The sequence below is a fragment of the Malus domestica genome, chromosome 03, assembly GCF_042453785.1.
Source record: "Malus domestica chromosome 03, GDT2T_hap1".
Lineage (NCBI taxonomy): Eukaryota > Viridiplantae > Streptophyta > Magnoliopsida > Rosales > Rosaceae > Malus > Malus domestica.
Genome location: NC_091663.1, coordinates 7,557,366 through 7,571,975, shown reverse-complemented (window position 1 = coordinate 7,571,975; position 14,610 = coordinate 7,557,366). Strand labels below are relative to the sequence as shown.

The 14,610-nt window shown below is 36.4% G+C and overlaps 1 protein-coding gene across 2 annotated transcripts; it reads left to right on the top strand.

Annotated features, from left to right (window-relative positions):
- Nucleotides 1-2,713: 2,713 nt before the first annotated feature.
- On the top strand, nt 2,714-8,190 carry LOC103407732 (telomere repeat-binding protein 5-like). 2 transcript variants are annotated; one of them, XM_008346615.4, is made up of 10 exons: nt 2,714-3,053; nt 4,182-4,384; nt 4,493-5,357; nt 5,455-5,655; nt 5,759-5,821; nt 5,920-5,999; nt 6,135-6,376; nt 6,659-6,958; nt 7,149-7,212; nt 7,752-8,190. In XM_008346615.4, exons 2-10 carry the CDS (start codon nt 4,304-4,306, stop codon nt 7,917-7,919), a joined length of 2,064 nt encoding a protein of 687 aa, XP_008344837.1. In that variant the 5' UTR covers nt 2,714-3,053; nt 4,182-4,303; the 3' UTR covers nt 7,920-8,190. The 2 variants fall into 2 exon arrangements, with proteins under 2 accessions (XP_008344837.1, XP_008344838.1); XM_008346616.4 differs by having other exon boundaries at nt 2,778-3,053; nt 4,493-5,327.
- Nucleotides 8,191-14,610: the final 6,420 nt, after the last annotated feature.

Genomic DNA, 14,610 nt, shown 5'->3' with positions numbered 1-14,610 from the left:
TCTTTTTCGATCGCTACGCGTCGACTCCACACAATGTTTCAATTAGTCGTCCTAAACTTCAAACTCCATTATTTTCAATGGAGATTCCACTCAACGCCGTTACCTATCTTGGCTCTCCACCAGCCACGTCGCTAACGGAGATTCCTCTCCGTCACATCCTCCTCCGGGTCCCACTCATTTAAAAAATTTTAAACTTTCGCATATGCAGCTGTCCTTCCTCCGATGGAGGTAATTACACTCGCCGAAAAGTGACCAATCGGGACCTCCCTTTTTCGCCACGTAGGGTTCGGGTCTCCCTCTTACGTCACCCCCACCCCGGTTATATTTTTTGTTTTTTTAATTGATTTAATTTTCTCGGCAACGATGAATAAAACGCGCAACATGCTTATTAGGATAACTGTTCCGACGAATACAACAAAAATTACAATAGTGTTAAATGACTGATATGCCCTTGATGAATGTTTGGATTTGTGTTCGAGGAGAACTATTTTTGGATCTGAGAGCGTGAGGAGAGAGAGAGGGAGATTTGGGATGGGATTAGTGTTTAGAACTTAGAAGAAAGCAAGGAATAAAATGGTGGTGACTTGAACGACTAGATCAGTACTTGAGTATAAATTTTAGGTCTGTATTTTACACAGTAATATATCAGGCATTAGGTTTGATTTATAACACTGTTGAATCGCACGATGGTTGGGAAAGACTGAAATGTTTCTCTGAGTCTTTTCGATTCTTGGAAAGATGAATTGCTGTGACAAAGTCACCTGCTGATTTAAAAAAAAAAAAAAAAATGGTGGATCTCTACTTCTTCTCTGCGGTCCATCCCACCTTAATTTCTCCGTCTTGTTTTTTATCCTCCGCAGTGAAACTGCTTTTTGTAATTACTTGTGGTAATTGCATTTTGTGAAGAAAAATCTTCAGCTTGTATTTACCTTAATCATTGTTTTTTTGCACTTAATTCTTTTGAAGAACGAATGTTGTTTCAGTTTATAGCAATTTCAAAAGTAATTTAAAATTTCGTAATTAATATCTTTTCAAAATCCTGCAAACGAAATATTGTCTAATGAGTTAGAGGGTGACACAAATACGATGTTTGAGAAAAATAATTGACAAACAAATAGTTCTATTTGATGAGGAACAATGATCAAACAAAACATTCTTAATGAGAAGGAGACACCAATGCGATGCTTGCGGAATCCAATTGAGAACTAGAGTTTCTCTTTGATGTTAAATAGTAGGGTTAACATGATTTTGTACAAAAATCTCCCAAAATCATGCAATCAAACTAATCATTCATTCATAGTAACGAGAGTTGCATCAAGACTCAGGCTCGAAACCTTGTGGGGTTAGGAGTAATACGTCCCAAGTTTAGCATGTCTCGTTGGGTGTGAAGAAGCATTGGGAACTCTTTCTTTCTTCGAAGTTGTTTCCTTTCCTATCCCCAACCACACCCCCCCCAAAAACAAACCCCCGATCCCAATATGGAATAACACTTCGCTTCTAGTTATTCGAAAAACTCAACTGACTTCTCCTTTAGTATGACACTTGAGACAAACAATTAGAGGTAATAGAATGCTACTTGATATTAAACAATGAATGAACATGATCTTATTCAGTGGCAGAGTCAGAATTCTGAATGAGGAAGGACCTTTCACAAATATGTATGTGTATATATATATATATATATATATATATATAAATGAGTGTGTGTAAAAAGTTGAATTCATAACATGTTGACATATGCAATTTGTGTAATCCTCACAAAACTGAAAAAAAATATCTTAAATTCAATACTAAGAAGAAAAAAATGTAAAAACCCAGACAACCAAGTAAGAGGTAGGTTGTGGAAGGCTAAAGAAAATACAAAGAAGTAGAAAAAGAAGGAGAAGGAGGAGAGGTCTACAAATAAAGAAGGTGGGTTGCTTTAGAAAATTATAGAGTGTATATTATTGTTAAGTGAGAGAATCGAACTAGAAGTGGGGTTGCTTTATCTATTTAAAATTGCACATCTCTTTTAAAACTCTCCTGCCAAACTTACCGTTTCATTAGACAGCCGAAAAGATTTAAAATCAAAACAGCTTAACAACATTGTTTGCTTCATCTTCTTCCATGAGGTTCACACCTCAGATGAAATTAGGATGGGCTGGGGACTACCCTAGTCCCTTGGTGGCTCCGCCCCTGATCTTATTCCTATTGAATTTCTTCTCAAAACCCTGCAATGAAACCTAACATTTACTAGAAACGTGAAGCTATTTCGTTACTTGCGAAAACCTTTTCGATACTTTGAGAAATTAAAATAATTTGTTTTTCACAACATTGCCAAATTTGCAAGTAGTTAACCCATTTGGAAAAAAAATTACAATAGCAAATTTTATTTTTTATGATAACAAAAATTACAATAGCAAAATTTGAACACCATTTTTCCATCTTTTTCTTGGCAACCAAACGCCATCCGTTCATTTTTCATGTGAGATTAACCACAAATAAGAAATAACTCCATGTCCCACAGAAATGATAACCGATAAAAAATACATTAAAAAATCATTTTCTTCGTGACTCAACGTTTTTCTCGATCCGGCGGACCACAAGCAGCCACATGATGGCATTAGCACTCCACGTGTCACGATCGCACGACGCTTGGAAAGTGGGGTTCACCCAATAGCGAAGAACCGGTCCTTTACGTGGTTTCCACACACCTGGTATAGCCGGTAAGCCAAGAGGGAATTACCGATAGGCCCGGTGAGAGGCGTCAATGGTATAAGATGCGGGGGTTTAAGCAATGGTTCGTGGTTTTCAGAGGGTTTTGGCGATCGGAGGGAGAGAGACGAGGTTTTTGGTATTAGAGAGAGAGAAAAATGGGTGCTGTTTGAATGGGAAGAAAAAGATCTGTATAATCCTGGAAAATATGAGATAGAGAGAAAATGGGTGAGAAAAAGGTGTAAATTTCTGTGTTTGTTTATTTGAATTCTCCGATCTTACATCGCCGGAAAGTTTTCGAGATTTTGGATTTCTCGGCGCAAAGGTTTGAGGTTTGAGCGAAAATCCGTTGGCCAGAGGTGAGCATGTTGTGATTTTTGGCGAAAATTGTTAAAGCTTGCGTTTTTTGATGTGGGTTTTTTACGGTTTCGATGAGCCTTTCCCGAACAGTGTGTTTGGTTGCCGAGAAAGTGCGGGAAAGGGGAGAAAGTTGTTTGGTATTTGACGCGGAATTCGACCGGGAAAGCTTTTTTGGCTCGGAATTATGCGATTTTCCGCTCGGAAATTCTGAGCAAACAAACGGGTCTTAAAAAATGATGTTATTTTTTTTCCGTTGATTTTATGGACGATCTGATTTGTTCCAAGGGTTTGATGGATTCGATCTGGGTTTCCCGGTGGAAGTCATAATTTCCATCGCAATTTTTATCCGAAATAAAAAAATTTCACTCAGAAACTCGAGAAATGAAGATTCTCTGTTTGTTTTTGTCTGTAGTGGAAACTCAATCTGAATTATGTGTTCTTCAAGCTCGATCCCGGCCGAGCGTTTTAGACTTCTTTATTTTTCCAGATTTTCGGACAACTCCCTGAGAATTAAGGGATTTTTTTCTTCAGAATTTTGGTTTTTCCATTGCTGGATTTTGTATTTAGATCTGCCTTTTGGGTTTTGCTGTGGTTTAAGTTTTTTTTTTTTTTTTTTTTTTTTCCCGCTTCTCAAATACTCCGTCAAAAGTGGCGAATTTTTGTTATCCTGACAGAAACTGTTAAGGATTTTGTATGATGGGTTCGATTGTCATTTGTTGTTTCCTGGTACATGTTAAGGTTGATTTATCTGTTACTAAGTCATTATTTTTCTGTTAATTCTTAGTTTCCCCCTTTTCTTATGTTTCTTGTTCTTCTGGGTTTCTATGTATTTGTTTTTGTAGTCAGATCATGTGGATCTGATCGGAGTTTCGGACATGAAATTATGCTGCTTGTTTGTAATTTGATATATACTTGTACGTTTTTGGAGTTTTTGTATGCTAATTTTGGTTTCTTTGAACCCAAATGCAATCGATTTTGGGTAATAATGTTCCGGATATATCCGGGGATTCTATTGATATGCTCCTCGATTATATGTTGCATGATAGAGTGAATTATCCGAGATTATTTTCTGTGATCCTAACAATTAATTTGTTTCTGCGAAACTCCTTGCATTCATCTGTTTTCAGGAACTCTAGCTTTTGGATTTTGATTAGTGGTAGCTCGCGACGTGTATATTAGTTGAAAGGATTATTCTGGGTTCTGATGCATCGTAGTTGGATGTAAATTTTCGTGTTATGATTTTTGAGAGATGGTGTTGCAGAAGAGGTTGGATTACGGATTCAATGGCTATCAGGTGCCTCCCACTCCTAAAGCTTCTAGATCAGCAAGGGTATGCATATCCAACGACTCTTTATGATTTACATTTTTCGTTTACAATTTATATGCTTTATGTTTTATCAAAAGAAACCATATGCTTAAGTTTCATAACGATTTTCAGAAGCGACGTGTGGTTCGTAAGGTAGTTGAAGACAATGCATTGGGTGCATTTGACTTGTTGGCCACTGTAGCTGGCAAGTTATTGCTCGAGGGAGAGAGTTCTCCCGCTTCTAATCATACATCAATTGGAAAAGATCAATGTGCAGGTAGTAAGGAACATTGCCTGGACGGAGATAAACCATTGAAAGTGGAACCTTGTGATCAAGGCAGCTCCGACAGGATACCTTTGGTATCTGATCATATCTCGCAAGGTCAGAATCTAAGTTCGCGCTCCAAGGCTTCTCCAGTTCATCAGAATGAATGTCATTCTGTTATGACAACTTCTAATTGTTCGGAGAGGTTTGTTTCTGATATGTTGGTGAGTGGAAAATGCAAGAATGAGGTGGTAAGTTTTACTGGCAAATTAGAAGCTGGCTATTCTGGAAACAGGGAGCCTGGTGATTGTAAATTAGATGGTGCAGTTAAAATATTAGTAAATGATGAGACTAAGAGTGGGGAAGTGCTAACTGGTACCGGGGATGGTATGTGCAGTTTAGAGGATCCGGTTGTCTGGGAAGGGGAGCCTCCTCCACTAGCTAGTTCAGATAGTAGCACAAAGGTGCCTATGTATGTAGACCGTATTCCTCAGCGATCTTTCCCCGCTAGCCGGGATGATGTAAATGTAGTTAGTAGAGATGATGACGAAAATTCCTCTGGGTGTACACACCCTAGTACCGCAATGAAGTATTCAAGGCCAGCTCCGTTGCGGATTGGAGACCGAAGAATACGAAAAATATTGGCTTCCAAATATTGGAAAGTAGCTCCAAAGATGAAGGATGAGACACATTCTAATTCCTGTAAGTGGCCGCCTCGTACTAAAAAAATTTGTGAGTTTCTCGAGCTTCCTTCTAAAGTTTAGTAGGATTGCTGTGTGGTTTTGCTGATCTGTTTTCTAATAACTATTATCTTTTTCTGAATCTTTAGATCGGGATATGAAACCAAATTACCACAATAGGAAGAATTGCTACAAACGTCAAAGATCTCAAATGAATATGCCTTTCAAGAAAAGGAGGCTTTTTGACCATAGCACGGTTCCAAATCCTGATGAAGGTATTAGTAGAGAGGGATTCTTTGACTTACGTGAGAAGGGAATCAATGCTTCTGCTTCGTGTTCAAAGATGCAAGGTCATTTTTAAAACCAGATTCTATTCAATCTGAAGTGTGATTATTTTAAAGTGTTTTGAGATGTATGAGTCTTTTTACCAAGTAGTTTGAAAAATTTATGCAGCCACTGGGACGTCTTCTTCGGTAGCAGGACAGCACTCATCTTTCCAATCAAGAAATTCTCATGGTACGAGAAGCTTTCATGTGCGCTTGATATGTATGCTTTTAATTTGATTGGTGTCTTAACATTGCAAGAGCTTCTTACAAGGTGTTTTTCTTATACAGTGAAGCTCAGGATCAAGTCGTTCAGGATTCCAGAACTATTTATTGAGATCCCGGAGACGGCAACTGTTGGTTCATTAAAGGTATTTTGGGACTATTTTGATTGTCTATATCCTCCTCATTTAGCTTTGAAGTATAGTGGATTTGTGTGAATGTCTATACATACAGTTCTTTCCCAGTCTTAGTTCAGCTCCTGATGATGTGCGATTATTCTGCAGAAAACAGTTATGGAAGCAGTGACAGCTGTACTTGGAGGTGGATTATGTGTTGGTGTACTTCTTCGAGGAAAGAAAGTGAGAGATGACAATAAAACTTTACTGCAAACAGGAATTTCTCAAGATGACCATCTAGATTCTGTGGGATTTTCCTTGGAAGCCAACCCTTCCCGAAACCCACCTCCTTTATGTTCTGATGATTCTCCCTGTATGCTTCCCTGTGATGAATTAAAGCCTTTAATAAGGTAATGCAAATATGCTCTGGCCTCGTCAGTTTTGCACCTGGTTCAGTTTTTTGTTTATCTCCCTGCGTGCTAATTGATTACAGATGGTGGGGCTTCTTTTCTGTGTTCATTTTTCTCTTTTTCCAATTGAATGCTAGGGTGATTTCGAAACTTTTTTACAATGGTAACCGTTAGGTTGTACATAATAGTCTTGTCTAGTTGCTATGCAAGCTCAGTCTCCTAGGATTGCTTTCAGACGAAGACTAGATGGTTGCTATTTAGCTAATAATGATTTTGCACCAGGTACCAACCGGGTCCTACTAGCAAACCCATACCTGAACCTCATATGGCCAGTTTTGGGGGCTTCATAGAAAGCGATCATGATTCAGCACCCTCTCCAACAGAGATGTCAGCTGAAAAAAGCACAACAGATTCTAAAGCATTGGTTGCTGTTCCAGATATGGGTGTAGATGCACTAGCTGTGGTCCCTGGGAACAGGAAATCAAGGCGGTTTGATATTGGACAGCGCCGAATTCGTCGACCTTTCTCTGTTACGGAGGTGGAAGCGCTTGTCCAAGCGGTTGAGAAACTTGGTACTGGAAGGTATAAATGATATACGAGCAAAAATTCTCAACATTCGAGAAAATTGATTTTGTTCACATGACACTCTCAAATTTTACTCATAATTTTTCAGGCCCATGGCCTTAAAAGAGTAAACTGCGAGCTTTCGATAAAAAAAAAATGGCACTTCCTGCTGTAGTGTGGAGTTTTTAATGATTTTGCTTATTTACAGGTGGCGTGATGTTAAACTACGAGCTTTCGACAACGCTAAGCATCGAACATATGTGGATTTAAAGGTAAGGAGTCTATTTGCCAATGATGAAATTTGAATACAAGCATTGTTTCTTTCAAATTTTCCTAACTTTACGAGAAGTTTGCTCATCATTGCATTGGCCTTCTTGGTTTTCTGGTTACCTAATCGAGCCCCGGTAAAAAATTTCAAATTTAAATTTCATATCATATGTTACTTTCACATGGTTTTTTATTGCTTCCTCACCATTATAGTTTTTACTATTTATGAATCCTCTTTCGCGGCTTGGGCCCACTCGAGGTACTTAGTTTGATCTGGTCAGTCTGTCAAACAGCTTGCTTGAATTAGGGGCAAATGATTAGGCAGTCTTTATATGGCTTAGTTAATCTGCATAACTTTTATCTTGTTAAATACAACTGTCTCAAGGAATCTCTTATGTTCTTATCTTACACGCCTACATCTGACTTTGTCTGTTAAATACTGTTGTTTGCTATGCTTTTTGGTTTTCTGTTTGAAAACTGCTTAAAAGTTGAGGCATTTGATGTGGGTTTGGTTGTGATTGTGTCGTTTTTACGGGTTGTGTAGGATAAGTGGAAAACCTTAGTGCACACGGCGAAAATATCTCCTCAACAGAGGCGGGGAGAGCCTGTCCCCCAAGAGCTCTTGGACAGGGTCCTAACAGCTCATGCGTACTGGTCCCAGCAGCAAGCCAAACAACAGCTCAAACAGCCCGAGACTTGCATTCTCGTCTGAACGAAAAGCGGAAGCACATGTTGAACAAAAATTGAATGGTTGGTTTTAGAAGGGTATGTCTAGATGTCTTGATAAATTTTTTTTTTATTGTATTTTTGTTAATGATGTAAAAAAAGTATGACAAAGTACAAGTTGAAGAATGTTTATGTAATATCAGTCGGGTCCGTCGTCGCTCTTGCCGTGGCTCCCTTTCCCCGACCGGAGAGGCCGCCGGCCCTTGTAAATGGATGACAAAATAAGAAGAGAGATGGCTAACTGAATTCTTTTGAAACCCAAGTTGTTGGTTGGTGTTTCCTGATTATTTTTTGGGTACATGTATGTGGTTTGGGTGATTGTGAAGGTATTAGTTAATGTACTGTTAGTTTAATTTAGCATTGATGCTAATGCAGTTCTTGTAATCTTCCATTCTTTTGCTTTTCAGTTGCAAATAGATAACAAAATCTCAAGGCCAACTTACATCATTACTATGAGTTTTAACTTTCTCATGTCTCGGCACGATTGGTTTGAGATATCTCTATATTGTAATAGATATTTCATTGGTTGTATTTTAAGCCAATCACGTACTGATATGAGTTTCAATTTTCTCATATGTATCCTGGCACAATACTTACTGTTACAATGACATTCTCGTTGCATCGAAATTGTATGTGTTACGCTCGAAATGCCAGAAAGTATCATAGGAAGAGATCCACATGTAAAATAAGGGTAAATCACCAATATGGTCCTTGAGATTTGCATAACTCATCACTTTGGCCCTTGAGATTCCAAATTGATAAAAGTAATCCCTGAGATTGTCCACCATCCATCATTTTGGTCATTCCGTTAAAAATTCCGTTAAGTGTCCCAGAGCTCTTGGCTGGAAGTTTGGGCAATTTTCAAAGCTTCGTAACTCAATCATTTCTTAACCAAATTCGAACCGTAATATATCAAAATGAAGATAGGAAAGTGTAGAATAAGATTATATCTATTTCAAAGCCCAATGGTTGCCGGAGATGGCCGGAAAATAGCCTCAAAGTTGACTGGTCCGAGTGAAAACTTGAAAACTCGCCGGAAATTGGGTAAACTTTAAACGTTCATAACTTCTTCAATACTCAACGAAATCAAGTGATTCAAAACTAAAATCATACTTCTCGACGAGACAAAGATAATGGTACCTTTTTCGACAGCTAACTCGTTGTGGTTTGGCCGGAAAACGGCTCAAAAGTGGCTAACTCGAGACCAAGACAACCATTTTCGAGCCGTTTTCCGGCCAAACCACGGCGAGTTAGTAAAAAAAGATACCATTCTCTTTGTCTCATCGAGAAGTATGATTTTTATTTTTGAATCACTTGATTTCGTTGAGTATTGAAGAAGTTATGAACGTTTAAAGTTTACCAAGTTTCCGGCGAGTTTTCAAGTTTTCACTCGGACCAGTCAACTTTGAGGCTATTTTCCGGCAATCTCCGGCAAACATTAGGCTTCGAAATAGGTATAATCTTATTTTACACGTTCCTATCTTTATTTTGATATATTATGGATCGAATTTGGTTAAGAAACGATTGAGTTACGAAACTTTGAAAATTACCCAAACTTCTGGCCAAGAGCTCCGGGACACTTAACGAAGTTTGTAACGGAAGGACCAAAATAATGGATGGTGGACAATCTCAGGGACCGCTTTTATCGATTTGGAATCTCAGAGACCAAAGTGATGAGTTATGCAAATCTCATGGATCATTTTAACGATTTACTTGTAAAATAATGATATAAAGAGGGTAATGACTTGAGCAATACTTTTGTCATTGAGGGACTTTACGGTGGTAGTCAGATTGGAATCAAACTGGGGGTGATGATGCATAAATGGTGTGGTTTGAATTAAAATAAAGGAAAACTAATGCAAAGGGTTTGAAAACTTTGAGTTTTAACGATAAGGACAAAATAAAGGGTAAAGTGAATAGTACCAGGATTGACTTTTTAGTATAAAAATGTGGTTTTTCGTTAAAGTGAACAATACCGGGAGCTTTTCGTTAAAATTCCCTTAAAATAATAGGTTTGAGATTGGAGTCTAATTTGAAACCACCACATGGTGGTCCAGTGGTTGGAACTATTCTAAATATGTATTTTATACAGTTTGTTCTGTGTTTAGTTTCTGATGCTAAAATATCACACGATATTGATAAAAAGGAAGCTAAAATGTAGTTATGAGTCTCTTAAAAAATGAAATTGGATTCTAATTTGGCCTAATGTAGGACAATGATTAACAGTCCTGAATTTTTAATTTGAATCGAACTTTTTGTGACTTGAGGTTTCTCTCAGTCCACTTTGTACCGATCAGGTTCATCACATTTTATTTAAATAATATTCTTTTTTCCCCTGTATTTTAAGGTGGAACTGATTTATTTAATTTTTTGTTTCTTTGGGGCAGTGGAGGTGGTGGGTTGTGCAAGTGAATTGTGACGAGTATATGGACCCCTTTAGCCTTTAGGATACAAAAATAAAATCAGAATCCCACACCCTTCCATCAATATTATTTCATAATTTTTTTGAAAGTTTTTTTTTTAATTTTTAATTTTTTTTTTAATTTTTTTTATACAACGATACTTTATTTAAAAATGAAAAATTGGCTTAGAGTTAGTCATAGCCAAGTGATCTCAACATAAATTTTATATGTCCTAGTCATTTATTTTAGTTGAATTTGAGATATCTTACTTACAAATAAACAAAAATACTATTAGACCATCATATCTTTTGGCAGTTTGAAGGCTCGATCCAATTTTTGAAAAATTGAGTTTGTTGCTTTTAACGGATTCCAATGAGACAGTATTAGATCAAAGGCACTACATATGAATCATCATTGCATCGATATAAGTAGGACATAAAATTTCGAACGAAATAAAGATTGAATGCCACTAAACCAACTGATTATATGCAAATTTTGTGTATAAACCTAAAGATAGAATAACAAGTGAAGAGATATGGGGGCAAGGTAGGGAAGAAGAATAGGAGAATATGCGAATGGCATGTGAATAATTGAGTAGATATATACTTGAACTTGATCCTCCTTCAAGTTGTTTGGAGAAACCTCATGTTACTTCACATCATTTGTCATTAAAAACCAAAAATGTTGGGCAAATTGGAATGGTCCCTCCACCCCACCCCACCCACAATTTTGTCAAATTGTCACTAATACGTCCATGCCTATATATCTCTATATCTATATATCTATCTCTTTCGTGTAATGTCTATTAATTCTATGTGGATAGTCTAGATAGGAGTGGATTTGTGGTTACTAATAATTGGGGTGTCTTTTTCTGCCACAATTCTCATTTACAAGGACCATAGAACATGTATGTAAATAAGACCAGTAGTGGATCCATGATTCTAACATCAGGTGGTCCTAATCAAGGTACGTTAGGCGCTAGTTGGGCGGCGGGCTGGGGTTTTCTGCCTTTGCGCCTAAACAGGGCCTAGGCATATTTAAGTAAGTTTATTTTATATCATACAAAGAAGTGCATATTTACACTTAAAAAACTATACTTGTATTGAAATTTTGAGTTTATTATTTTAATTAGGTTTATTATTTAACGTATATCATACAAAAATATCAGAAAATTTTGCTTTAGTATTTTAGTGAATTTGACGGCATGAGATGAAATTTCAAGTGATTACGAGTTCGTAGTATTTTACCAAATATTCTCATTTACTATTAAAAGGGGTATAAGGCTATCCTTGCTATAAAAGGTGAATAATAATTTTAGATTTTTCGTATTATTAAAACTTAACATGTGGGTAGACATGATTGCCTATCTGATAGGGGCCGGGACATGAGCACTCCGGTCCTTATGGGTTAGGCCGTCATCACCACAACGTGGACAAAGAGATTAGTTGCTTACAAAAGTTGAGTGTAGGGTCGAATTGAGTTGCAAAGGTCCATTGTGGAGTGAAGTAGGTCATGCAAGGTACATGGAGCCAATGGACGAGATGATGGGTCTTACTAGGTTCGCAATGGTTTGAAAAAGCCATCCTCACACTGCTTGGCCAACTGCCATAACTCGCATTTGCAAAACCAAACCGTGACTTGAGTTCCCAATTTGTGCACATTTGCCTAAAGGGCTTATACATATGGGCCTCAGGAAACCCAAATAACCTGGGCCTTCCTTTGTGAATACAGGGTGCATTGGCATCAGTTCGAGCCCAATTTAACTTCAACTTTTATGCTCAGTAAAGCCGGGTCAATACAAGCATCACCCAAAGTCTCAAGGCCTATAGCCCAATCTAGCAAGTACTTTGAGGGAGCATTTGCTCACCACCATAATTATGGTCTATACTTATCATATATCTCATCATCTGCCAACGTGTACTTACACTTAACTCTAGTTAATTTTTTTTCATATTGGGAAATAAACATTGAATATGAAAACCATAGTTGGTTAAAAAGGACATGTGGCAAGTGATGAGGTATATGGTGAGCATACACCATAGTTTATGGTAATGAGCGAAAATGCTCCTGTACTTTAATTCAAGGGCTAAGGTTTGTTTGACCATGTAGAAAATAGTATCAAGCAAAAGTCATTCCATTAATACACATTCATCTTCTTGTTTTCGTAGAAAAGACATTGGTTTTTTCGAATATCTTAAAAGAATTAGTCAAAACAAACACTTTGTTAATTGTTTAGGCACAAAAAGTGGATAAGAAAAAGCATTAGTTGTTCGACCTAATTACATATAACTGAGATTACTTTTCTTGTAAGCCGCCTCATGCTTAATTTGAAGTGAAAGCGACAATATACATGCTACAGAGATTCCGATATTCACGGTTGCATTATGTTTTCATTTCTTAAGGAGCACGCATGATTACTAGTCTTTTTGACTATTTGGTAGTATGAACGCAGAGAGAAACCTCCAAAAGAAGGAAAAGGATTAAGTTATAAAAATCAAACTTAGGAATGAAGAAAAAAATGTGACTCGAAATAATGAGGTCCCAGAATGTCACTGAACAAAGACAATGATGCTAATAGTGACACCAACGGCTCAATTTTGATAATATTCAATGGATGTTACTACAAGTGGGGTATAGGGTACCCTGCCTTTGAAAAATAAAGATGACAAAAGAGGAATTGTGAGGATTATTGGATTGGGTTGGGTCTATGTAACTTTCAATTTCTAATTGAATTTTTATATAATGACTTATATGGAACTGGTTCATCATTATGGCGGTATCTTGTTTTAATAAACTGACATATGTAATGTTTGAACACATATTATATATTAGGGGTTTTTTAACTTTAATCCTTCAAGAAAATTGAAATTTAAAATAAACCTGGTGTTAGATTATATATTGATTATAATCCCTTGATGTGTCCTTAATTCAAAATAATTAATGTGCATTTTATTTAATGTCTCCCCAATAAATATTTAAATTTATTCATATACAAATGTTAATTTATTTTTTGACAAAAAAGAGTTTTTTAATTTATTAATTTTATTTAACATTCTTCAAACTTGAAAGACTCAATTAATGTACCGAAATGTATTATGTTGAACTAATGTATTTAAACGTTAGTACCGAAATGTATGTACTAAAATATATGTACCGAAATGTATTGTATTAAATTAATGTACCTAAATGTGTGCACCGAAATGTATTATTTTGAATTAATGTACCTAAATGTTTGTATCGAAATGTATGTACAGAAATATGTGTACTTAAATGTATGTACCGAAATGTATTATAATGAATTCAATGTACCTAAATGAAGAAGACAAAGTTCATCGAAATATATTGTATAACAAAAATTAGTTTATCTAAATGTTTACAACAAAATATATTATGATAAATGAAAATGAAAATGAAATAAAATTAATACATTAAAAATTAGGAAGAAAAAGAGAAATAATTAATAAATCAAAATATAATTAATAAATGAGGTTATTAATGTATCAAGGGACTAAAATTAGATTTTGATCTTACTCATAATTTTAATCTAAAAATCATCTTTGCCAAGAATATATATTATTGGATCAAGATATTATGTAATAATGAACTTGTTTTATGTAAGTTGCCATCATCGGCAGTCAAGTCAAGAAACTGCAGCATGAAGTTAGAAGTGGGTGGGGAGTTGAACCAGGGACCATGCAATTCAATTCATTTTTGTCTCTATCGAGCTTCAAATACGAGGGTGGTAATTGAGTCGAGTTTGTCATTTCAATTTGAACATGAAAACCGTAGAGGTATGGCGATAATTCTAAAGAGATCTAGAACTAATGGCGGGAGAGAAGCGTGATAAATTTTATCATATTCTCTCAACACCTATTACTTGATGTTAGTTTTATCATAAAAAATCTCGATGGTTAAACTGAAATGATATTAATAATATTAATAAGGAACCTGCATGCATTAATAAGGTTTATCAAAGAGAGCACGAATTTGATCTTTTTCGTTGGCGATTCTGTTGTCTATATTTCATTTTCAATATCGTTATAAAAAAAAAAAAACTACGAGCTTAGATATTGAGATCCATTTTCAAACCATGCAGACCTAACCCACCATGAGATGATATTGCTGATGTATGCACGTTGATCTTATATAACAGTGCTAAAGTACTGGTTTTTGATATGACTTATCGACCAAGCCTAGCTAGCAAAAGCATACAACAGCTTCTGAGATCGTTAATTTGTTTGCTTATTGATTTGCCATATCTTCTGTTTCGGTGCA